The 24611-nt window shown below is 42.0% G+C and overlaps 1 protein-coding gene across 2 annotated transcripts; it reads right to left on the bottom strand.

The window, feature by feature from the left end:
- Positions 1 to 6171: 6171 nt before the first annotated feature.
- Positions 6172 to 22882, bottom strand: Sfpq (splicing factor proline and glutamine rich). Of its 2 annotated transcripts, XR_009057968.1 has the most exons (12): positions 21942 to 22882; positions 21138 to 21326; positions 20523 to 20824; positions 20321 to 20416; positions 18390 to 18586; positions 18202 to 18286; positions 17758 to 17875; positions 16596 to 16644; positions 16395 to 16516; positions 7866 to 7910; positions 6781 to 6866; positions 6172 to 6258 (listed from the first exon to the last, which is right to left on the bottom strand). XR_009057968.1 is itself a non-coding variant. In XM_057783608.1 (10 exons), the coding sequence occupies exons 1-10, from the start codon at positions 22752 to 22754 to the stop codon at positions 13980 to 13982; spliced, it is 2109 nt and encodes a 702-aa protein (XP_057639591.1). In that variant the 5' UTR covers positions 22755 to 22881; the 3' UTR covers positions 12756 to 13979. The 2 variants fall into 2 exon arrangements, 1 of the variants encoding a protein (XP_057639591.1); XM_057783608.1 differs by lacking the exons at positions 6172 to 6258; positions 6781 to 6866; positions 7866 to 7910 and adding an exon at positions 12756 to 14117 and having other exon boundaries at positions 21942 to 22881.
- Positions 22883 to 24611: the final 1729 nt, after the last annotated feature.

A 24611-nucleotide genomic window follows, 5' to 3' on the forward strand; every position in this document is an offset into this window, starting at 1 on the left:
GGCCTGTGCCACCACCAACCGGCTTATGTACATTTTAAATTAAAAATCATTGCTGGGAAGCTAATAGTTCTACAGCAGTATAGGACACAAGGCCTAGCTAGAACAAGACCCTGACACTGGTAGAGAGACATGGAGTGACTGTGAACTTAAGGTTTAAAGTACAGAGTGAGGGAGTAGGCAGTGATCACCCTTTAATATCTGCTTCAGCTCATTCCAGAAGGAACGAAAGCAGGGAAGTAGGGAGGATTTCAGCTTTGGTTTTCTCACTTACCTGCCTCCTTTAAAAAGTAGAGCCAAGCCGGGCGGTGGTGGCGCACGCCTTTAATCCCAGCACTCCCGGGAGGCAGAGGCAGGCGGATCTCTAAGTTCGAGGCCAGCCTGGTCTACAAGAGCTAGTTCCAGGGGCTGGAGAGATGGCTCAGTGGTTAAGAGCATTGCCTGCTCTTCCGAAGGTCCTGAGTTCAATTCCCGGCAACCACATGGTGGCTCACAACCATCTGTAATGAGGTCTGGTGCCCTCTTCTGGCCTGCAGGCATACACACAGAGAATTGAACTCAGGACCTCTGGAAGAGAGCAGTCAGTGCTCTTAACCTCTGAGCCATCTCTCCAACCCCTGTTTCATTTTCTTACAAACATATGCTGGAGCAATGTCAGCCAAATTTGTACAGATATACCCAAGATGGCTATTACATCTAGTAAATGTGTGATTACCAAATCAGCCTTTTCCAAACTTAAAACTGTTGCCCATTGAAAACCTGAATAGGTATCAGTGATGTGGTGTGCTTATTTTTTCCAAATTCTACAAAATGGAACACATCCATCTGCCAGATTTCATTCCTTTGAGTACCATTTGGGTAACTTCCTGTAGGTAGTGGTGTTTGGTTGTATAAAGAACAAGTAGGATATCTCCTTATAATTTCCTTGGTTTGTTGACATGTGAAAGAAAAGGGTTTTTTTGTTGTTTTTTGCTTTTTTTGATTTTTCGATACAGGGGTTCTCTGTAGCTTTGGAGCCTATCCCGGAAATAGCTCTTGTAGAGCGGGCTGGCCTCAAGCTCACAGAGATCTGTCTGCTCTTCCTCCCAAGTGCTGGGATTAAAGGCGTGCACCACCACTGCCCAGCTAGAAAAGTCTTTTTTAAAACATTTGCTATTGACACATTGTTTTTATGAAATTCTGAGGCCTTCAGCACGTTTCCAATCAATAATTGTTTGATTTCTGCATTCCCTTGTGCTAGAGGACCTGGCAGGCCTGTATGGGATTAGATGTGTTTTATGTATATGGGGCGATGCTTATTCCTGATTGTATTTTGTACCTGAATAAATAATGAAGACAATTCTATATCATGTTATTAATTTAGTGATTTCAATATGCAAAACAACTCTTTCTGTATATTGCAAATTGGTAACTATATTGAAAGGTTCTTTAAAATCCTTTAGTACTGCCAGGCGGTGGTGGTACATGCCTTTAATCCCAGCACTTGGGAGGCAAGGACAGGCAGATCTTTGTGAGTTTGAGACCAGCCTGGTCTACAAGAGCTAGTTCCAGGACAGGCTCCAAAGCTACAGAGAAACCCTGTCTTGATAAACCAAAAAAAAAAAAAAAAAAAAAAAAATCGCTGGGCGGTGGTGGCGCACGCCTTTAATCCCAGCACTTGGGAGGCAGAGGCAGGCGGATCTCTGTGAGTTCGAGACCAGCCTGGTCTACAAGAGCTAGTTCCAAGACAGGCTCCAAAACCACAGAGAAACCCTGTCTCGAAAAGCCAAAAAAAAAAAAAAAAAAAAAAAAGGCAAGGGGGCTGGAGAGATGGCTCAGAGGTTAAGAGCATTGCCTGCTCTTCCAAAGGTCCTGAGTTCAATTCCCAGCAACCACATAGTGGCTCACAACCATCTGTAATGGGGTCTGGTGCCCTCTTCTGGCCTGCAGGCATACACACAGACAGAATATTGTATACATAATAAATATTTTAAAAAGGGGGGGGGCGGGTTTTTTTGTATATATGAGTGTTTTATGTCTGTGCTCCATAATATGTATGTCTGGAGTAGGAAGAAGTCAGAAGAGGCCTAACATAACATCAGTGCAGCCATGACAGGTTATAGGCTAGCAAAACAGGTACTAGGCCTCACCCTTACAACAACCACCAACCAGGGACTAATCAGAATTGAGACAAACAAGTACCAATGTTCCAGAACATTAAAGATAGCTTACGTAACGTATATAGTTTGCCAATTTTCTTGCAACGTCAACACCAATCTCTGTTTGACAAGACTCCTTTTGCCCCACTCCTGCCCAATCAGGAGTTCAAGCCCCACCTGAACCCAGAATTTCACTACCCCACCCCATCCTTTACAACTTAAAATCCTGCCACAACTGAGCTCAGTATTCTGATCCAACCTCTGCGTTGGAACGAATGGAGGGGCCAAGTTCAAGCTTGCAGTAAAGGCTCTTTGCTTCAGCATACGAACTCGAACTCCTGGTGGTCTCTGGGGGGACTCATGTCACAGGCATTAGAATTGGAGTGGCAGAAGGCTCTCAGCAGTCATGAGGGCGCTCTGAATAGGACAGGATCCTCTGGAAAAGCACATCTCTGCAGTTCCTTAGGTTTGATGTATATGTATGCAGGCCTGAGTTTGATTCCCTTGAAGGAGAGAAAAGTTGTCCTCTGACTTACACACACACACATTCTCTAAATGAATAATTGTAAAAGAAGTATTTTCTCTAAAAGAAATCACTTCTTACATAACAGTACAACAGTAATTTTATTTTTCTTGGTCTTGGAAGTTTCCTGGTCCTTCTTAAATAAGGTGTCTTTAGGAATGATGCATAATAGCATAAATATATCCACCTTTTTTTAAAAAAGCTGGACAATGATGATGCACCCTTTTTTAAAAGATGTATTTATTATGTACAGTATTCTGCTTGCATGTATGCCTGCCCAGCAGAAGAGGGCACCAGATTTCATCATAGATGCTTGTGACCCACCATCTGGTTTCTAGGAATTGAACTTACTTAGGACCTTTGGAAGAGCAGCCAGTGCTCTTAACCTCTGAATCATCTCTCCAGCCCCTTTAGAGCACACCTTTAATCCCAGCACTAGGGATACAGAAGCAGGTGGACCTCTCAGTTCAAGGACTGCCTGGGCTGCTCTGAAACGCCAGTTCCAGGGCAGCTAGGACTGTTATACAGAGAAATCCTGTCTTTTTTTTTTTTATTTATTTATTTTATTATGTATATAATATTCTGTCTGTGTGTATGTCTGCAGGCCAGAAGCGGGCACCAGACCTGGTTACAGATGGTTGTGAGCCACCATGTGGTTGCCGGGAATTGAACTCAGGACCTTTGGAAGAGCAGGCAATGCTCTTAACCACTGAGCCATCTCTCCAGCCCGAGAAATCCTGTCTTTAAAAATAAAAAAGTCAATTATCTATGAAAGGGGATTAATAAAGGGGGGGAGATAGATGGAAGCTAGAGAGATGGCTCAGTGGTTGAGCACTGGCTGCTCTTCCAGAGGACCTGGATTCAATTTCCAGAACCCACATGGAATCTCACAACTGTAACTTCATACTAATGCACAGTAAATATTTAATAATTTTAAAGGGCAGATGTTAAAATGTCATTTTAAATCCTACTATAAATCTTGCCCCAAAGCTACAGAGAAACCCTGTCTCAAAAGATAAGAAAACAGCCGGGCGGTGGTGGCGCACGCCTTTAATCCCAACACTTGGGAGGCAGAGGCAGGCGGATCTCTGTGAGTTCGAGACCAGCCTGGTCTACAAGAGCTAGTTCCAGGACAGGCTCCAAAACCACAGAGAAACCCTGTCTCGAAAAACCAAAAAAAAAAAAAAAAAAAAGATAAGAAAACAAATATTTACCTTAAAATAAATGGTTGAGCAGTAGTGGTCCATGCATTTCATCCCAGCACTCAGGAGTCAAGAGTCAGGTCTATAGTGCAAGTGCCAGGATTCCAGGACAGGATCCAAAGCTACAGAGAAACCCTCCCTCGAAAAACATTTCTAAATGGTGGTGGGAATGGGACCTAGGACCATGGTTTCCCAGTTAAGGTGGTTGCTTGTCAGAGACAGGAAGTCCCAAAAGCAAACAGGCTAGCATAATCAGCAGACCAGTCATATTGGTAAGGTCTTGGCTTGATAGACCTTGTCTCAGTTGGTTTGATTATTTCCAGTGTGTATAGTACAATAAAAGCTTTATAATAAAATATTAGGGCTGGAGCTTTTATCCTCTCTAAAGCAGTTGGGGAAGGGGGTGGACCAGAGAGATGGCTCAGCAGTTATGAACACTAGGTTTTTCTGGAAGTCCTGGTCAGTTCCCAGCAACCATATGGTAGGTCAAAACAACTTGTAATGAGATCTGGTGGCTTCTTCTGGCCTGCAGGCATGCATGCAGACAGAACATTGCTTACATAATCTTACAGAACAGTAAGACCTCCATGGCCTTTGCATCAGCTCCTCCTCTGACTGTGCTGTAAAACAGCAAAGTGAAACCAAGTCCTTCACACCCCCCCATGCTTTTTTTTTTTTTTTTATAGGTTGCCGGGAATTGAACTCAGGACCTTTGGAAGAGCAGGCAATGCTCTTAACCACTGAGCCATCTCTCCAGCCCCCCCCCCCATGCTTTTGACAGTAATGTTTTAACCCAAAAGAATCACTAATTGCACTGGTCATTTCGCAGGGGTTGAGTCAAATTCAGACATGGTTTGTCATTTCTACGTGACAGGGTCTTGTCATGCTGCCTAGCTTTAGGTAAGTAAATAGTGAGACTATTAAGGTATCTCTAGAGAACAAGTTGAATTAAGTGATTACACCTGCCTCTAAGGAACCAATTTTTACTTTTTTCTTTTTCAAGACAGAATTTCCCTGTAGCCTTGAAGCCTGTCCTGGAACTTGCTCTGTAGACCAAACTGGCCTCGAACTATCCTCCTGTCCCTGAATATGGGGACCTAACACCACCTGGACCTATTTTTCTTCTTAGTTGCTTCTTTTCTAATGAGAAAGGGTGAGTGAGGATCTGGAAGGAGTAAATGGAGGGGAACTTCTATGTAATAGAAAAACTATTTCCAGTTAAAACAAAGAATACGTATTAAGTGAAATGTATCACTTTTCCTTCTCATTTCCTCTTAGCCCTCTCTCAGGCTGTTACTCAGTTTGCTTTTGCCCCATCATCTTGTACTGGCCATTTTCATAAGCATACTGTTAATTTAACACTCAATGTTGTAATGACTGATTTTAGGTTTTTGGCTGGGCAGTGGTGGCATAGGCCTTTAATCCCAGCACTCGGGAGGCAGAGGCAGGCGGATCTCTGTGAGTTCGAGACCAGCCTGGTCTACAAGAGCTAGTTCCAGGACAGGCTCCAAAACCATAGAGAAACCCTGTCTCATAGGGAAAAAAAAAAAAATCACATCCCTTTCTATTAGGCTCATAGTTAAGACTCATGTCTAGGGTAAGGGATACTTGAGAAATACTCAATGCAATCCCACTTGTCAACATTAGTTGAACATGGCAATTCCAGGTGTTTTCTGACTGGCCACACAATTGTATTTTACTAGCAGTGCATAAGGCTCACCCCCCTCCCCAAAAGACTTTCCCAGCACTGACAATTTTACAAATGTTCATTTATCAATGTACAATACTACAGGAGAGGACCTGCTGTGAGGAGTAACAAAACCACATCTGGACTTCTTGCAACTGGGAGTTACCTACCACCTCATATAGGTGTGCTGGGAACTGCACCTAGGTCTTCTGCACAAACAAAAGATCTATGCACCCTGACCTTTAGACTTAACCAACTTTCCTAAAAATTGCCAAAGAGCTTTGATAGCCAGTTCTCCCTGGCCTGACCCACTTTTCTAGGTTGTTAATCTCTTGAAATTCTCTGAGGGATATAGTCTAGCTAGCCCTTTTCTTTTCTTTGCCCACATGTAAGACCTGACTAGCTAAAATATCTGCTAAGTTTCAGGCTTTAGCTAAGCCAACTAACTAGCCTGTTCTTCCAGCACCAATAAGAAAGATTTCATTGGGTCTTCTTGTAACCCTGCTAAGCCCCAGTTTAATCATGTATGTGTAGGACACCAATTTTGAAAACTCATCTTTGCTACCTTCAGGCACAAAAATCAGACAAATTCAAAGAACAGCCCTACTTGAACAAAAGACAATCAAGATTTTTAAAATATCTTTATTAAATGTCAGTAAGTTCATTCCTCTTTCATCTTGACTCATTTTCTGATACAGCTCTCACTTGATCCTGTCGATTAAAAAATATGATTAATCCAAAAGAACAAAGTATCAAAATTTATAACAATTTACTAAGGTCTAACATCAACCTATTTTTCCTAACCCTGCTAAAAATCAAGAAATTAGTAGAAGTTTTGTAGTAGCAAATAGTTTAAACTACAAGATCAGGGGTCTTCCTAACAGTTTCCACGAAGTTCTTTTTTTTTTGGTTTTTCAAGACAGGGTTTCTCTGTGGTTTTGGAGCCTGTCCTGGAACTAGCTCTTGTAGACCAGGCTGGTCTCGAACTCACAGAGATCTGCCTGCCTCCCAAGTGCTGGGATTAAAGGCGTGCGCCACCACCGCCCGGCTCCACTAAGTTCTTAATAATTCTTTGCGCCACACCAAGTTTGGTGACACCTTCCTATAATCCCAGTTGTCTGGATGAAGGAGAACCAAAAATTTAAATGAAAGCTCATTGTTTTACTTCACAGCAAGCTCCATGCCATCCCAGTACAAACAAGGATATCAAAATCTGACCACCATTTTACTTACCTACAGTCTTTCAGGCTAAACACACGAATTTCCTTCTTGGTTGGCCCATGTTGTGTGGTATCTTGAGAACAAACATCTTATTCCACCTATAAAACAAGATTTAAATTATATCCCGTAAGTTTTAGCCTTTGTATTTTGTACTGGTATTAACAAAAAGTAATTTTGGGGGCAAAGACTGAACACTTTCTCTTTTCAAATTTTTTATGTGTATATATAGTGTTCTGTAAGGATGTCTAAATGCCAGAAAAAGGTACCACATCTCAACACAGATGGTTGTGAGCTTCCATGTTTTTGTAGGGAACTGAACCTCAGAAAGAATCCAGTCACCTCCCCAGCCCCTGAACAACTGTTCATCATAAATACAATATATAACACACAATATAGATGCACAGCATAGATATATGTGGCAAAGACCAAGGCAGCTCTGAATCCTGCAACCACTGTGTAAAAGCACAGCTTTATTTCCTCTCTGAATTCAAGCTTGCTTTGTAACTGGTGATGTTTGTTTTAAGCAAGCAGCATTTTGAGGTTTTGCTAAGAATTTTTTTTTTTTTTTTTTTTTTTTTGGTTTTTCGAGACAGGGTTTCTCTGTGGTTTTGGAGCCTGTCCTGGAACTAACTCTTATAGACCAGGCTGGTCTCGAACTCACAGAGATCCGCCTGCCTCTGCCTCCCGAGTGCTGGGATTAAAGGCGTGCGCCACCATCGCCCGGCTTTTGCTAAGAATTTTAAATTGTTCTTTTTTGTAGCTTGAGACAGGGTTGGTTTCTCTGGGAAGCCCTGGCTGTACTGGAACTAGCTTTGTAGTAGATGTGGCCCTTAACTCAGAAATCTAGGTGCCTCTTCCAAGTACCGGGATTAAAAGAGTAGGCCACTACTGCCCAACTTAAAATTGTTTTAATGTGTGAGTGTTTTGGGTAGTCCCATGGAGGCCCTACAAATCAAAGCCAGGTATGAGGCTGTACGCAATGCAAGTGCTCCAAATTCCTAAACTTTCACACATATTAGTAAATTTTTGAGAACCAAAGAATTTAACATCAAGGCTCTAACTCAGGTCCTAAAACTCACATTTCGAAGGATACTTACTTCCAAGTAAAGACTCCAAAATCAGCCAACATCAATCATTCTCACCTAAAGAATAATAAGAATATGTTAATATGGAAGACAAGGGTATAAGATAAAGGCTTGAAAAATGCTAGTTAACTTCCAAATTTAAAAGAGCAAAATTCCAGAGATTAAAGACTGGAATAAGTTGTAGCACTTAAAAAAAAAAAAAAAAAAAAGGAAGAAACTTTATGGGGGGAATCTAAAATTATTCTTTCTGTAAGTACTAAGTAGATGACAGAATTAGGATGAAGACTATCTTCTTTAAAATGCAAAAGCCTCATTTCCGTTTCCACCAGTCTGAGCACAATGAAGTTTGACTGCAACCCAAAATATACTATCCCTTATGTGAAGGTGTGTGACAACGTCTACCTTACTAAGTGAGCCATGAGCTCTACAGCACACCCTGCTTCCCCAGTCAATTTGCTATGGCTTTCATCCCTAGGTTAGAATAACCTCCAGGAGTGCTTTGGCCCTTTTCCCACAGCACACAACACTGCAGTTCTTTACCCTGCAATCCTATGCATTTGCCTCAATCTTTGTCCTCCAAGTCCTCACTGTGTTTTAAAGTTAGGGCAAGGAAGCTATGCCTTACTGGAACAGCGAGGAAAGTTTTTCTGAGGGAGAAGTCAATGGCCTGGCACGGTACACAAGAAACAGAAAGCTCAGCCTTAAATTCAAGTTCCAGGTTTTTCTTCCTGCCTGCATCATTACTGCCACAGGTATATGGGATAGTTCTGTTGCACATGGACCCTCCATAAGGGATACTATATCGTTTTGCATTCTTTCCCCATTCTCCAATTATCCCTATTCTATGTCCAGGCCCTTTTCATCTTCAATTTTTTCTCTAGCACTGGTGTTCAAAACACTATTTTTATGGTTGGTTATCAACAGCTGTTGAGATTTCCACATTTGCGTCTAAAAAATTGCCAATCATTATCTAGCAGCAATGACAGATGATAAAGGAGCAGTTAAATCCTCTGGATTCTCTCCCTAGTAGGGAGCCATTTGAGAACTGCACTAGCTAGACAGCACTAAACATTATCAGCTAAAGCCAAAACCAAGAAAAGGCCCAGAACAAACACCCCAGAGCTCTAAAACCTATCCAAAATCATTAACACAAAGGCAGCAGTAAATGCAGGACTGTGGATCATGTCACTGCAGCTGACAATGATTAACAATAGGAGACATGCACCCCCATTAAAGTCCAAAACTAATCACACGCATCTCTTCATTAGGGCGAGTGAGAGTATGCATTGCTGGTAGGCTGCGAGCAGCCTTTTATCAAGAGCACCCATTGTATCTCTTTCATCTTTCAGAAAGCACCGGGATCTGCTCCAAGGGCCTAACAGTACGATAATACATTCTGGCATCACACCTCTGAACCTAGGTTTTCATTAAAAAAAAAATAAAAGCATTTATTTTGGTTGCAACAAGGTTATGAAATACAATGCAAGCACCTCAGTATATAGTATTACTGAAACCCATTTAATTCCCAGTCTTTTTTTTTTTTTTTTGAGTGGTTCGAAACCCCAATATACTGTAAGATGCACAATTTACACCTACATACAAATTAAACTAGCCGGAATCTACTTATGTTAATGGTTTCTCATTCTGAAGTACAAAAGCCTAATCTTAAAAAGCAGAACAATGGGGGGGAAAAAAGCACCCACCCCAAATATCATAAGTCCATATATTGTATCAAGTATATTCTCTACAAGTTGTTACTGTTCAGAATAAACCTGAGCTCTTGTTAACATTGAAAATCGCAAACTGAGTCACGGTAGCAAGCTTGTGCTACCGATTTAACAGACTATGACACTGCAATACCCCCACATCAGGGTTCCAGGCAGGAGAGTGATACTCAAGTCACACTGTAGGTTTGTATCCTATAAGGAACTAAGTCACCATTGTTTTCATCTATCAGTAATCACAAGTTGTTTGCTTGGAGTAAATACAATCTGCCCCACCATCTGACTTGCCTGACCAAAAGCAAGCCATTTTTCTTGATACAGTGAAAGAAAATTCTCACAGTCCTGACGTTTTCAGCGGCACGTATGCAAAAGGAAACAAATTTCCAATTATAGAGTAGGAAGCATTATGAGTGGAAGCTGTTTTCTCATGCACGCTACCTACTAAACACCAAGGTTTAAACTGATTAGGGTCTAGAACAGTGGATAGAAAGCTCAAGTCCTAAGCAACAAAGGAAAATGCTTTGAAGACTTATGTATTCCTGGGATTATTATTAAACATTTTGGATTGTAATCAATCACATCCCTAAAACTAGGGCACGAAGTTCAAAGAGCTACTCTGAACAATGCACTCATTCTACAGAATACGACGAAGTCTTATGGTGGGGAGCAATTCCCAATGTTTTCAACTGTAGGAAAGCCAGAGTTTCACACTACTTTCCCCCAAGTTTAGAGTATAAACATACTTAGACAAGCCACATAACTTGAACTGCTCATAAGATTCCCATCTAAGCCCAAGTTAGTAAAAGTGTTCCCATGAAGCCCATATCTGGAAAAACTTGATCACATTACAAAAAGAAACAAAAAATAAAACCCAGAAAAAAAAACCCACCCCCAACCCTGTGTCATTTAGTCTTATTCAACTTGCAAAACAAATTACCAAGATTGCATCATGGAATTAGACACTGCTGACCAATGGGAGACCAAGTTTTACTACTAAGGAGACTAATTGTCACATACTACAAGTCTTCTCCAAGGTGCTATGAGCACCCCAGGTCAAGTATGGTTTGTTTCCCTCCCCCACCACCAGATGTGTTCCATTTTATCTTCAGTTATAATGTAACTAAAGAAATCCACAAAACTTCAAGACACACCAGATTCAAGTTTGCATTTTTTTCTGAGATCTCAAACAACACTGAATTCTTCCTAACAAATTACAGATCTAACCCCACACCGATTTTGAATTAACCTAGCTTATCATACAAGTATCAGGTGCTGCACTGTAATTTCACTGTCAGAAGTGTGATGTCAGAATGCCCACTGAATAAAAGCACATAGCAAGTCACCAAGTTAGATTATATTGCTTGTTACCTACCTGTATGCAGTCGGCAATGAGAATCTTGGAGCAAGCAGGAATACTACATCCGGGTCCTAATGTCCATTGCCATTTGCGGTACTACGTTCCTCACAGTTACGCACTGCAGAAATGCTGGCTAAACGCAGTTATGTAGCAGGCCACTACTTTAATAGTGCACAATTGCAGTCCAAGAACACCACAAAACATTCCGCCACAACTTTGTGTGGCTTGCCCAAGCCAAATACCTAAAATTTTTATCTGCCATGCTATGCCACTTGTAAGAACTTCACAGGTTTATCACTACAGATTCCCCAGATTATCTGTTTGTATTAGTGGTACAACACACATAAAGAGTGGTGGGTTTTAATGTACTTAGGAACTTACTGTCCTAAGGACAAGAGAATATGCTCTCACCACATAATGTATGTATGTATGTCAATGGGTCCAGCTTATAGCATGCCTATCAAATATATCACTGTCTTAAGAGATTAAAACCTTTTTTTTGGGAGGGGGGAGTTGAGACAGGGCTTCTCTGTATCTTAGTTTTGCTGGGACTAGCTCTTGTAGACCAAGTTGGCCTCAAACTCATAGATCCACCAGCCTCTGCCTCCCGAATACTCGGATTAAAGGCATATGCCACCACCTCTCTGTTGAGAATCAAACTTTTTTAAAAGGAGAAAAATTTTTGGTCGTATCCTACAAACATAATTTTGAGGAAGTTAAGGAAGAAATAGGGGCAGGTGATTTCTTCCGAGAGAAAATGTTTAAAAATACATCCTATTACCTCCCCCTCCCATCCTAAGTTTCTTTTTTAGCTTTTGGTTCAACTGCTCCAGTTGATTTAAATTCACTCTTAGGCTAAAACTATCACATGTAAGACTTGTTTTAAGTCTCAGTAGTTTACAAACCCTTGGTACACTGATCAAAGTCAATGTTGCTTGACATTATGCAACCTTATCTGCTAAACACTGTTTAGCAACTCTACAGCCCACAATAAAGGCTATCAAAAGCCACAACCTCAGGAAATTATCCTTCACCACTCTTCAAAGGTATACTACTACCAAAAGCTTATTTTAGGGGTCTGTGCCAGCATCCCTTATAAAGAAAGGCATGTAATCTGAAAAATAAACTGAAACATTAATTTTATAGGCAGATTTTCCCATTTCCCCTCCAGCCCCCACCCACATACATTCAAATTCACCCTCTATGGGTGTCCCATGAACACCCCTCAACTTTCTCATTATTATGGTCCCTACTACACAATTCAACTAAATGACCTCCTTTCAAATCCAGACCTTTGTTTCCATACAGAAAACCTTTATGTACCATCAATTGTTCACTTGGGCCAAAAACTTTCCGAGTGCTAAAATTATGATGGAACTACCTATTTCCAAGTGTACTGGTGAAGAAAAATGAATGTATTTCTTAAGGAGATTTTCTCTCTTAATACACCATATACCTGTCAATCATAAAACCATTTGGTGGCATCCTTATAATCATCCACTAGTGTTAACTTTTAAAAATTACGGTATTTTCCTATTCATGAAGTACTCAATTGTTTTCACAATAGATCTCCTTTTGTACTCAAGCACAATACTCAACCTCAGCAAGTGATTTAGAATTTCTTTTGCCAATTAGCACCAAGGATAGAGGTGAAAAGGATGAAGACATTTCATAGTGCAAGTTCTATAATGTATAGAGTTGAATGGAAATGTAACTAAGAACAGAGCCAAGTCATTCAATTCCTTTACATACTGTTAGAAGATTTTTCTCTTAACATATTTACACTGGGAAGAAAATCAAGCTCCCATTATACTCAAAGACAACAGTAAACAATCTACTTTATTATTATCAAGTCAGAAAGTCTCTTGTTCTAATGAGAAATTCAATGACGTTGACAATCAACTAACATCATAGAAACACCCCCAAGCTTACAGTGGGAGGAAAGAGTATTTATACTATGTAGCCTGAGCAACTCTCTCCAAGTTTAGTACTACGTTAAAAAGAATGATATAAAAACAGGTCAGGTCAACTCCATAGTTAAGAGTGGTTATTGGCAATCCTACTTCTTGTCAACTACCTCTTAAAAGAGAACCAGGTGTATGTTAAAAGTAAATAAGGCTAAACCTATCTTATAGTTAACTAACCTTTAACTCTTCAGACTAAATCCCAATCTTTTAAATCACTTGAAGTAATACATGAAAGGCTTCATGTTTAACAATCTTTAATTCAAATGCAAAAGTTCAATACAAGCCAATTGTAGGGCTTGGGATTTATTTGTTTAAACAAAACAGTAGGGGAAACGCAACAAGATGATCTTTCCATTTTCAAAAGCTTCCAAGGAAAGGATCATAGATAGGGCCATAAGGGATCGTTTAACCAAACCCCCTTTCTCTCACTACCAGTAGTTTATACCCATTCCATAATCTTAATACATGTTCCTGAATTAAGATTTACAGTTCAACTTTTCTAAAATAACCATTTAAAAATGCTTAGCACCAGCTTGCTTCCTATAATGCCAAAGAAATCCTAACTACTTCAATATGCATTTCTTTTTAAAACAAGGGGGGAGAAAACCATTTGCAGAAAGCAATACTTAGCCTCCAGATACATTTCCCAGAAATGGCATATGCCACTCAAAGGCCTAGACACGCTCATGCTTTTCAAGTGGAATACCTAGCCTAAATGTGCATAGAAGCATGAATGGCAAAGTTGAAGATCAATATTATAACTATTTTTCTATTTATTCGAAGCACAGTAAAAAAAATGGTACACTTTGGAAATTCAGTGGCACAAGGTACACTGCCATTAACTTGAGAAACATTATACAGTTTAAAAAAAAAAAAAGTAAATAAAAAGAATTTTTTTTCTCCTGTTGCAAACACTGCGTTACATAATTTTACCTGCCCAAACAGACCATTTACAAATATCAGGTCAATAAACTGCTAACATCCATAAAAAGGTAGCTTTCTTACTAAAATGCAAGAATTTAAAAGTGGTATCTAAACAAGAAAAGACAAAAACAAACTGGAATGAAAGCCTAGATATCTAAAATCGGGGTTTCTTGTTTGGCCCTTCATACTCTTCTCGCCCTCTACCGTACCCTGCTGGAGTTCCAGGACCCATTCCTCTAGGACCCTGTCCACCCACAGGACCCGCACCTCCCTGCCCAAAGCGCTCAGTACGCTATTGGAACAGTAAATTAACAGTTCATTAAATGTAGTTGATGTCCATGTGTGTTAAGTAAATATTTTAGAAGGTTCCGTAGTCAACGTTCGTCGATACAATCACCAATGAGTCGATCCACAGGTACCGGGAACATAGAAAGGAAAAAAGGGTAATTTGAAAATTAGTTTACGATAATACATGCCTTGTGGTATGTTCCCACTTGAGCCATTCTCATACACCTGTTTCAAAGAATAGATCTTCCCTGTAGTGCTAAAAAATTTAAGAATTAGTGCAGATGTGAAAACCCATTTCCAAAATGAGTTCTAAGAAATTCACATCAGATTAATCCGCTGAAAACACTTGTCCAGGTATGAATAGAAAATGATCTCCAAGCCTAACAAGCCCAATCAGACAAAGGCAACTCACTCAGCGAAGTGACAAGAACCTACTCACCAGTTAGTGGCATGTGCTGCGTAAGAAACCTTGTGCTTTTCAAGATCTTAAGACACATCTGCTAAGCTGCAGAAATCTTAAAAGGTTGAAATGAAGCTTAATAAAATGCTACCAGACTACGAAAGAAAAAGCACAAAAATAGCACCTAATAGACTTTTTTTTACTTAACCGGCACAGTACCTTGATCAAAAACTCATGTTGCCACAGTCTCACAGCACATCACACTTCAGAGCCATCACTAGAAACCAGACACTGACATGCACAGTATGGTTCTTTCTGCATTGTTACAAACACAATATACAGCCCACCAATTCAAAAGTCCAACTTTTTCTTAGTTTTGGAGTGCACTGCCACTTTGCTATGAATCCATGTTTTAGGTTATCCTCCAAACCTATCACCAAACTAGGGTGACTGCATTAAAGCAGAGTGACTTCACTACTCCATCTAGTTTTAGGGACTTTCACTTTAAACAAGAAGTAAAATGAAACCCACATATCCTAAGAGAACCCTACAGGCATTCCATTACAATTCTACTCAAAATAACCCAGTTACTGGTCATTACTGAAAATAAAAAATAAAGAATGCACCAGGCTTTAACTGTTCCTACCAACTTAAAACGAAACACTACAGAACTGCTTGAACAAGCTACTTTTGATCTGTTACTTTTGGGAAGAAAAAAAAAAATCTTCAAATCTGTATGGCTTCTATAAAAGAGCTAAAAAGAAAAATTGAGGCTTCAGAGTTATATTACAATAGCTAAGTAAGAACTCATAGTTGTTAAATGTATAAACCTCTTTCTAGACAGAACTTAAAGAATACATGTCAAACTAGTCAACAAATTTGATATATACACCTGTCTTCTAGAAAGGCCAAAATGTTAATTATATTTGATGAAACCTAACAGCACTATATCCAACCATTTATAAAGCTAACTTAAAATGTTTTAAATGAGGCCTCACACTAAAACCTACTTAGAAAATAAGTACTGAGCTATGAAATGAAGCTCCTTTGTGACAAAAGCCTACCGGTGAATTATTTAGATTCAATTTAGTTGCAAAAATTTATTCCCACCAAAATCCAGTTCCCTAAGTAGCACTCTACAGTATAGCCACTCACACCAGAATTCACTTTGCTGTTGTAAAGCACCTGACAGGCTATCTCTATAGAGAAATCAAGATTGCATCAAGGGGTTCAGAACGAATGCACACAATCAGTATGCTTGAATTACTGTTGACTTTTGCTACCCTGTAGCAAAGTAGAAACATCAGTTTCTTTTAGATGTTACCTACAGAGAGACCCAACAGATGGGATACGACGAGTCAAAACACTAGACAAGTTCTTTTTCATGGGCTAGAAATAGAAACCACACCAATTATAGGCCAAAGTCCTACCTGTCACTCTTTTAACATGCTTAAGGCTACAAGCCTTGAGTTTTTGACTGATTCCTACTTATGGCAAATACCAGCTTGAAGAATGGCACTGTGCCATTTCTCTCACTTGGACAAAGAAAAACCATATCTACCATCTAAAATTTGGATTTGCCATGCACTGAAGGTTCAATAGTGCACAGACAATAAAATGGAAAACACCTATCTACTTATTGCCAAAGATAACTCCACATACAACAGCATTGACTCCTTGTTGGCAACCAGATCTGTTTCGGTTACCACACACATAGTTCTACATTGCCAAAGTAGTCCTCAGTATTGTATATAGTTACACGGTGGGGGAACTAAAAGTCCAGTCAGCTACTTAAAAAGAGAGAAAAGGGAGAGGAAAAACAAACACTTAAATCATGAAATTAAGAATTTCCTTTGTACTATATCCCATAGGATACATTACCATGTCGCTTCCCATCATGGAACCACTCATGGTTGCTGGTGGAACTCCAGGATTAGCTTCATAACCTATGCCACCACCACCACCTAGAGGTGGAAATTTCTGGCCTCCTGAACCATAGGGATCTAGGAAACAAAAACAGTGGTTATACCAACAGAATACTGTTGCTCAGGGTTATGCCCTTAATTTGATTCTCTCACTTACCTCCCATGTTCATTGTTCCACCACCACCCATTCTCATGTCTCTTTCTCTCTGCGGGAGGAAAAAAATAACTCTTACTTATATGTGAAACCTACATCACAAGAAATTTATGTGGCCGGGCAGTGGTGGCGCACGCCTTTAATCCCAGCACTCGGGAGGCAGAAGCAGGTGGATCTCTGTGAGTTCGAGGCCAGCCTGGTCTATAAGAACTAGTTCCAGGACAGGAACCAAAAACTACGGAGAAACCCTGTCTCGAAAATAAAAAAAAAAAAAAAAAAAAAATGTATGTGGGGGGGGCTGGAGAGATGGCTCAGCGGTTAAGAGTACTGACTGCTCTTCCAGAGGTCCTGAGTTCAATTCACAGCAACCACATGGTGGCTCACAGCCATCTATAATGAGATCTGGTGCCCTCTTCTGGTATGTAAGCATACATGGAAGGAATGTTGTATACATAATAAATCTTTTTAAAAAAAAAAAAAGAAATTTATGTGGGCTTGGGAGTCACAAACTCCAACACTTGGAAGACAGAGTCAGGTAGATCACCATTTGACACCAACCTAGAATAGAGAACTTCAGGCCAGCCACAGCTACATAGCAAGACCGTGCCTCAAAAAAAGCATGTTTTTCTATTTGATTGTGGTATGCAAGTGTCGTGAAAACTGGTTAGACTATCAAAACAAAGGAGAGGGGCTGGAGAGATGGCTCAGTGGTTAAGAGTACTAACTGCTCTTCCAGAGATCCGGGAGTTCAATTCCCAGCAACCACATAGTGGCTCACAACCATCTGTAATGAGATCTGGCGCCCTCCTCTGGCGTACGGGCATACACGGAGGCAGAATGTTGTAATACATAATAAATAAAATAAATCTTAAAAAAAAAACCTCCAGGGAGTTGAGTAGTTGTGGTGCATGCCTTTAATCCCAGCACTGGGGAGTCAAGGCAGGTGGACCTCTGTAAATTAGAAGTCAAATGTTACACAAAGAAAAAAAAATAACTACAAAAAACCCAAGCAAACAAAATTACGTGAAATGTGATCTAATACCACACAATACAAGACAGCTGCACCAAGAGATACATTTACAATAAGTAGATTTTTTTTATGCTCATCGTACTACAGGCTAGGCTCCACAAGACAGCTCCAATTATGCTACAACACAAAACTTACTGGGTCCATGTAGCCCATCCTGCTGTAACTTTCTTCTCGTTGGCGTCTCATTTGTTCTTCCATCTCTCTTTGGCGTATCATCATCTCTTCCTCTCTTCTACGCCGTTCCTCCTCTTGCCTACAAATGTTTTTCAGGTGCATAAAGTTTCATCTCTACATTTACAATTTATACTTAAGAGGCTAGCAACCTTTAAAACTGAGTGTTCGAAGGCAAAGGGAAAGGGATCTCGAGCTAGTGCTATGAGGCAATGACTTCTTTCAAAGAGAGTTAGTGGTGGTTTGTATTAGAATTTTACAAAGTGTAGGTTAAATATAAGTTTCAAAGTCTATATAACACCTACAGACAGCAGCATTCTGAAAGAATAAGCTTTCCTAATGCACACGTGCACTTAGTACATTTTGTCTACAAGGTAGAAGAAGTGAAGGCTGAATTTAACACTATACCTCAACTGCATTTCTTTACGTTTCTGCATTTCTTGGCTGTGAAGTTCTTCCATGCGCCTCAATTCTTCCTGGCGTCTCATCAAATCTAAGCATTGGGAATTAATGTTTTTAGATTCATGTTAGTGAGGCTCTGGCCATTTCAAAATGTCAATTGATCCTTACTAGTAAAATTCTGAGGCTTTTTTTACCTTGGCGCAAAAGATTTGCTTGATGCTCATGGTAAGCATCTTCCATTTCACTTTCCAATTTATCTTTTGCATCTTTCATGTTTTTCTCAACTTGTTCCCTTTGCTGTTTTTCCATTTCATCTAAGGACTTCCATCGTTGAGAATATTCATACTCAAATGTGCCATGCTGAGCAAAACGAGGAGGTGTTTCTCTCTCCCTGACAAAGCAAAGTTTATATAAAGCCAATTTGAGAATGACTTCCTTTAAAAAAAAAAAAAAAAAAAACCTTAAACTAGACCTTTATTTAATTCCCAGCACTTGGGGAGACAGAGACAAGCAGATCTGAGTTCCAGGACAGCCAGAAGTACAGAGAAACCCTGACTTGAAAAAACTTAACTACACTTGTATAAGCATGGAACATAATGTACAATGCCCTAGACTTGATCCCCAGTACCAAGAACAAAGAAACACAACACAGGATCCTTTCCTTATATTATTGTATTGTTAAGATCCCCAGCTTGCAACTCTGCTCAACTATGTTAAGAAACACAAAAGTTAAATCAGAAAGCTATGGTTAAAAGGGCTGGAAAGATGGCTCAGCAGTAAAAAGCACAGCTCTTGCTCCAAGGGACCCATGTTTGCTTCCTAGCATCCACAAAGCTATGACACCCTCTTCTTGCCTCCTTGGGAACCAGGCACACAAGGTGGACAGACATACATGCAGGCAAAACATCCACACACATTAAAAACTAAACTGAGCTGGGCGGTGGTGGCGCGCACACCTTTAATCCCAGCACTCAGGAGGCAGATGGATCTCTGTAAATTCGAGACCAGTCTGGTCTACAAGAGCTAGTTCCATGACAGGCTCCAAAGCTAGAGAAACCTTGTGTTAAAAAAAAACAAACACAACTAAACTGTACTTTGTAAGCACCGCTTAAAAAAGGGTTTCTGGCTGGGCGACGGTGGCGCACGCCTTTAATCCCAGCACTTGGGAGGCAGAGGCAAGCGGATCTCTGTGAGTTCGAGACCAGCCTGTTCTACAGAGTGAGTTCCAGGACAGGTTCCAAAGCTACAGAGAAACCCTGTCTCGAAAAACCAAAAAAAAGGGTTTCTGTCAACAAGATCTTTCACTCCCCTGAGCCCTTTGCTTTAATCTCCAACTTTTTGAGACAAGTCTCACTGGCCCTGGCTGGCCTGGAACTTGCCTCCTAGACAGATATAAATGCAACCATGAATTATTTATCTAAATTGTATCGAATCAAGGAGTAAGTTATGATATAACATAAAGGCATGATGATGGTGTACGAGTTCTAGGCCAGTATGGTCTACAGGGAGGTCCTAAGTCTAAATTTAAAAAAATTAAAAGACAGAGTAGGAAAGAAACACCACCTTCCCCATTTTCTATCATCCAGGCTTAATTTTCCCACCAACACCAAGCAGATCTCATGCACTTTAAGCATTTATCTGGATCATATATGAATGTACTTAAAAATAACCCAACAACTTCAAGTTCTCCCTGTCTTGGCACAGACTTTTAATCCCAGCATTCTAGAATGCAGACAGGTGGATTCCTGGGTTTGAGGCCAGCCTGGTCTTTTTACAGTCAAGGCTACAGAGAAACCTTGTTTCCAAAAACCCAAAGCTACTCCACCCCAAACCCCCCAAATCTGTCTAAGCCAGAAATCTGTATTAAGCATACTCAAGCAACATTGTAAAAAATATTCCTAAAACTTGGATTAATGGCTCACACCTATAATCCCAGCACTTGGGAGACAGAAATCAGGATTTGATTTGGTCAAGGTTTTAATCAGCCTGGCCTACACCAACTAGAGATACACAGCCAAAAAAAAACAAGAACAACAAAAAAAAAAAAAACCGAAACAAAAAAAATTCTAAGCAGAATTATAAAAGTACCAACTTCTCTTTTGAGTACTAAAAAGCTTAGTCTTACTTTTGATACATTGGATTCTTCTGGGCCAGTTTTTCAGGAAGACCATCTTCATCATCTAACTGTTCAAGAGGTTCCACAATGACTGGGCGAGGAGTCCTAGTAACAGAAATGATTCCTCACCTTAACTTCCTTCCAACTTTATTTTAACTATTCCCCAAATTGACAAAAAAAAAAAAATTCTCATAAACAAAAGACAACTTACGTTGTCAGTAGGAAAACACCTTCACTGCATCTTTCAAATGCTTTTCTTGCTGCTGGCTTTGAAGCAAATTCAACAATCCCTTTCCCTGTAGATCTTCCACGATCATCCACAATTACAACAGCCCTTTCAATAGGACCAAACTGGCTAAAGGCTTCTTCCAACAGTTCATTAGAAACATAGGGTGAAAGATTCCGAACAGAAAGGGCTGCAGCATGTGTGGCAAAGCGAACCCGAAGCTGTCTACCTCTCATGGGAGTATCATCAAGTTCAGCTTTGGCGATTTCAGCCAAGGCTCTAGATTCCTGTAAATATCAGAAACATTGTAAACCGTTCCAAACCTAGCAATGGCCAATGAATGTATAATACCCTTCCTATTTCCAAAACTCAACTGAAGCATCGTCTTCTCGCAGCCCCTCCCAGCATCCCGAGGGCCAAAGGTCTGCCTTTGCTTCTTTTTCCCAATACACACTATACTGATCTGTATCGACGGTGAAAAACTTAAAGGCCAATTAATTCTTTACATTTAATACCAAGCCTTCAAGAGTTTACAGAAGTAAATATGAATTATAACACTTCTTTCTAGTACGTATGTAAAAGACAACCAAAAACACTCACAAGTTTAATGAACCCGAACCCTTTGCCTTTGTTGATAAAAACTTCTCCGGGTTCTCCGTATTTAGCAAACAGTCTTTTGAACTCATCCTCTGTGATATCAGCAGGTAGGTTCCCCACAAATAAACGACAGCGTTGTGTGTAAGTTTTTTCTCCAGGCCTCCGCAAGAGAGACAAATTGGCTTTAAATCCCTAATAAAGAAAACTGTAATTAAGACACCAAAGCAGAAAACAAAAACAAACAAAACCAATTCTGGTTGTCCCAAATAAGCCACATCACCCATTCGTAACGATTCTTTTTTTCCATACAAACACTGTCAGGTTGGGGACCCAACAGGATCTCCAACTCTACCATCAGAAAGAAGCCGTGATCATACAAACTGCTTTAAAGACACCCGCCTTTACCAGCAAATGCCAATCAACAAGGAATGCTGACGTCAACAAATAAATCTAAGAGAATAAAATGAAGACGGGAACTGCGCTCACTGACACTCTCCAACATCACTGAAGTGCACTAGAACGCTCCCAAGGGACGGCCTGCTTCCAGCATCCCACCGCTGAGCGAACAGCTGCCCTCCCGAGGAGCATTTCTGCTGCAAGCCAATCCCCACGCAAACTACTTTCCCCGCCGGACTTCAGCCCCGCCTTCGCGAGCATGCGCAGGCCCGCTTCCGGCAGGCAACAAAATGGAGGCCCGGGCTGCCGCGGGCGGGGGGGGGTGGCGGAGGGGGGAAAAAAAAAAACGCCGAGGGTAGGAAGGCGCCGCCATCTTAGGGGAACGGACCGCTCGCTCGTGGAATTACTCACCTCTGAGTCGGATATCTTTTCTTCTGTGCGGGCTGCCGGCGCTCCGGGAGGGGGCCCCTGGTGGTGCTGCTGGTGGTAGGGCGGGTGGTGCTGGCGGCCCCCGCGGGGCTCCCCGCCACCCCGGTGAGGTGGCTTCGGGTGGCCACCGGGAGCGCCCATGCCCGGGCCACCTCCGGGCTTAGGCCCACCAGGCATTTTGCCGCCTTTCGGGCCGCCCGGGCCCGGGCCTGGGCCTTGCTTAGGCCCGGGCCCGGCGCCAGAGGCGGGTGGAGGCGGAGGGCCGCCGGTCTGTGGCGGGGTAGTCGCCACTCCGCTGGTCGGCGTCGATGGCGGGGGCGGTCCGGGGGCAGTGGATGTGACGGCGGGCGGCGGGGTCGGAGCGGGACCCGGGCCCGGCGTGGCGCCGGTGGCCGGGGGATTGGCGGGCGGGGCCGAGCCGGCGGGAGGCGGCGCAGGGCTCACTCCGGGCGCAGCGCCGGGGCCTGGGGGGACGACGGGCTTGGACGAGTCCTGCGGCGGAGGCGGGGGCTGCTGATGGGGCGGCTGGTGCGGCGGCGGCTGCTGGTGCGGCGGGGGTTGCTGCGGCGGGGGCTGCTGCGGCGGGGGCTGCTGCTGCTGCTGGTGCGGAGGCGGAGGCGGGATCGGTGGCTTCGGGCCGCCAGGGCCCGGGCCCATGGGGCCGCGGTTCTGGTTGAGGCCCATGCCGGGCGGCGGCGAGCGGAAGTCATGAAGGCCGCCGCGTCCACCGCCTCCTCCACGCCGGTGAAAGCCGCCACCGCCACCGCCGCGACTCCGGAACCGATCCCGAGACATAGCTGCAGTCAAGGGGCGGTTGAGGCAGAAGCGGAGAAGTCGCTCGGGGAACGTGGATGCCACCTTGCTTCACACAAAATGGCGGACGACACAAGCTGCGCGCCGCCTTTGTCCTCTTCTTAAATAGGCCAGTTCGGCTTGGCCCGCCTTCCCTAGATTGACAGTTCGCTCAGCCAATAGCAAGTACAGTACTTGATGATGACCCGTTAATCCTCCCTATTGGCTCCTTCGAGAGAGGCGGGAGGAAGGGAGGGGCTAAGTTTTCCATTTGACCTATGAAGGGATGAGGAGTTGTGAATACGCCTCTGTGATTTGTTGGAAGAAATTTGAATGGGCATGCCTCGCAACTTCCCCGTGAAATCAAATGTCCCGGCTCTTTTATTCTTTGAACACTCCGCTATTCCTGTCCAGAAGAAGTTGTTCATTAGTTCAAAGTTATAAATTGAGCACCTGCTATCTAACTCTTCTTTGTGCCGGGCCAATGAAGTTAGAGAAAAGTCTCATAGAGTTTAACCACAAAGATTTTATTTAATTAAAACCCCATCGGAGGCTATCAGGTTTGGCATGTGTGCCCATCACTTGGGAGGTGGAATCAGAATGGTCAGGCGTTCGTGTATCTCTACATTATCACCTACATTCAGTTTGCAGCCAGCTTGTGTCACATGAAACGTCAAAAAAAGAAAAAGAAAAGGGAAAAACAAAAATGGGAACACGTTTGTTATAGTACTATATAAAATTTGCCGTTAGGCTTAAGCGAATACAGTCTTTGTCAAAGAGGAAAAGTGGGTTAGAGAGCCTAGGACACAGTCTTTGTGGTTATGGCTTTCTTGACATGCAGAAGGCTCAGTTTAATCCCTACATAGGGGTGAAAGAGATAGATATTACTACATGTGTGTATACAATAATCATTTTAAAACACAAATCGTGAGAGAGGAGCATAAGTTTTTCTGTTGGTTTTGTTTTTTCGAGACAGAATTTCTGTATGTAGCCTTGGCTGTCCTGGCTCAGTAGACCAGGCTGGCTGGCCTTAAAGTCAGAAATCTGCCACCCTCTGTCTCCCAAGTGCTGGGACTAAAGGCGTGCAACCACCAGATTGATTGAGATTTTTTTCTTTTTATTCTCTCCACTTAACATTTCATGAACAGATAAGTGACTTTGAAAATTAGTTGGGTGAGAGCCCGGGGTGGTGGCACATAACTTTAATCCCAGTACTTGGGAGGCAGAAGAAAGTATATTTACGTGAGTTAAGAGGCCAGCCTAGTCTATGTATAGTTTCAGAACATTGAGGGCTACATAGAGAAACACTGTCTCAAAAAAATAAAATAACAATTAATTGGCTGGGATGACACTCTGTAATTCCAAAATTTAGGCTGTAAAAGCTGGAGGCGCATAGCCAGCATCATTTACACATAATGTTCCCAGACAGCCAGGGCTACTTAGTGAGACCCGCTTTCAAAACACAAAAGTTACATGCTGGGCAGTGGTGGTGCATGCCTTTAATCCCAGCACTCAGAAAGCAGAGACAGGCCGGGCGGTGGTGGCGCACGCCTTTAATCCCAGCACTCGGGAGGCAGAGGCAAGCGAATCTCTGTGAGTTCGAGACCAGCCTGGTCTACAAGAGCTAGTTCCAGGACAGGCTCCAAAACCACAGAGAAACCCTGTCTCGAAAAACCAAAAAAAAAAAAAAAGAAAGAAAGAAAGAAAGAAAGAAAGAAAGAAAGAAAGAAAGAAAGAAAGCAGAGACAGGCAGATCTCTGTGAGTTTGAGGCCAGCCTGAGGTCTACAAGAGCTAGTTTGCTAGTTCTAGGACAACCAGGACTGTTACACAGAGAAACCCTGTCTTGAAAAACAAAAACA

This window comes from Chionomys nivalis, chromosome 11 (assembly GCF_950005125.1).
Source record: "Chionomys nivalis chromosome 11, mChiNiv1.1, whole genome shotgun sequence".
In the NCBI taxonomy this organism is placed as follows: Eukaryota; Metazoa; Chordata; class Mammalia; order Rodentia; family Cricetidae; genus Chionomys; species Chionomys nivalis.

Coding starts and splice junctions, on each gene's coding strand:
- Sfpq (XM_057783608.1), bottom strand. CDS start 22,754: ATGTCTCGGGATCGGTTCCGGAGTCGCGGCGGTGGCGGTGGCGGCTTT. Junction 20,825..21,137: donor GGTTCGGGTTCATTAAACTT/GTGAGTGTTTTT, acceptor TGATATTTACAG/GAATCTAGAGCCTTGGCTGA. Junction 16,517..16,595: donor TGGAACAATGAACATGGGAG/GTAAGTGAGAGA, acceptor TTTGTTTCCTAG/ATCCCTATGGTTCAGGAGGC.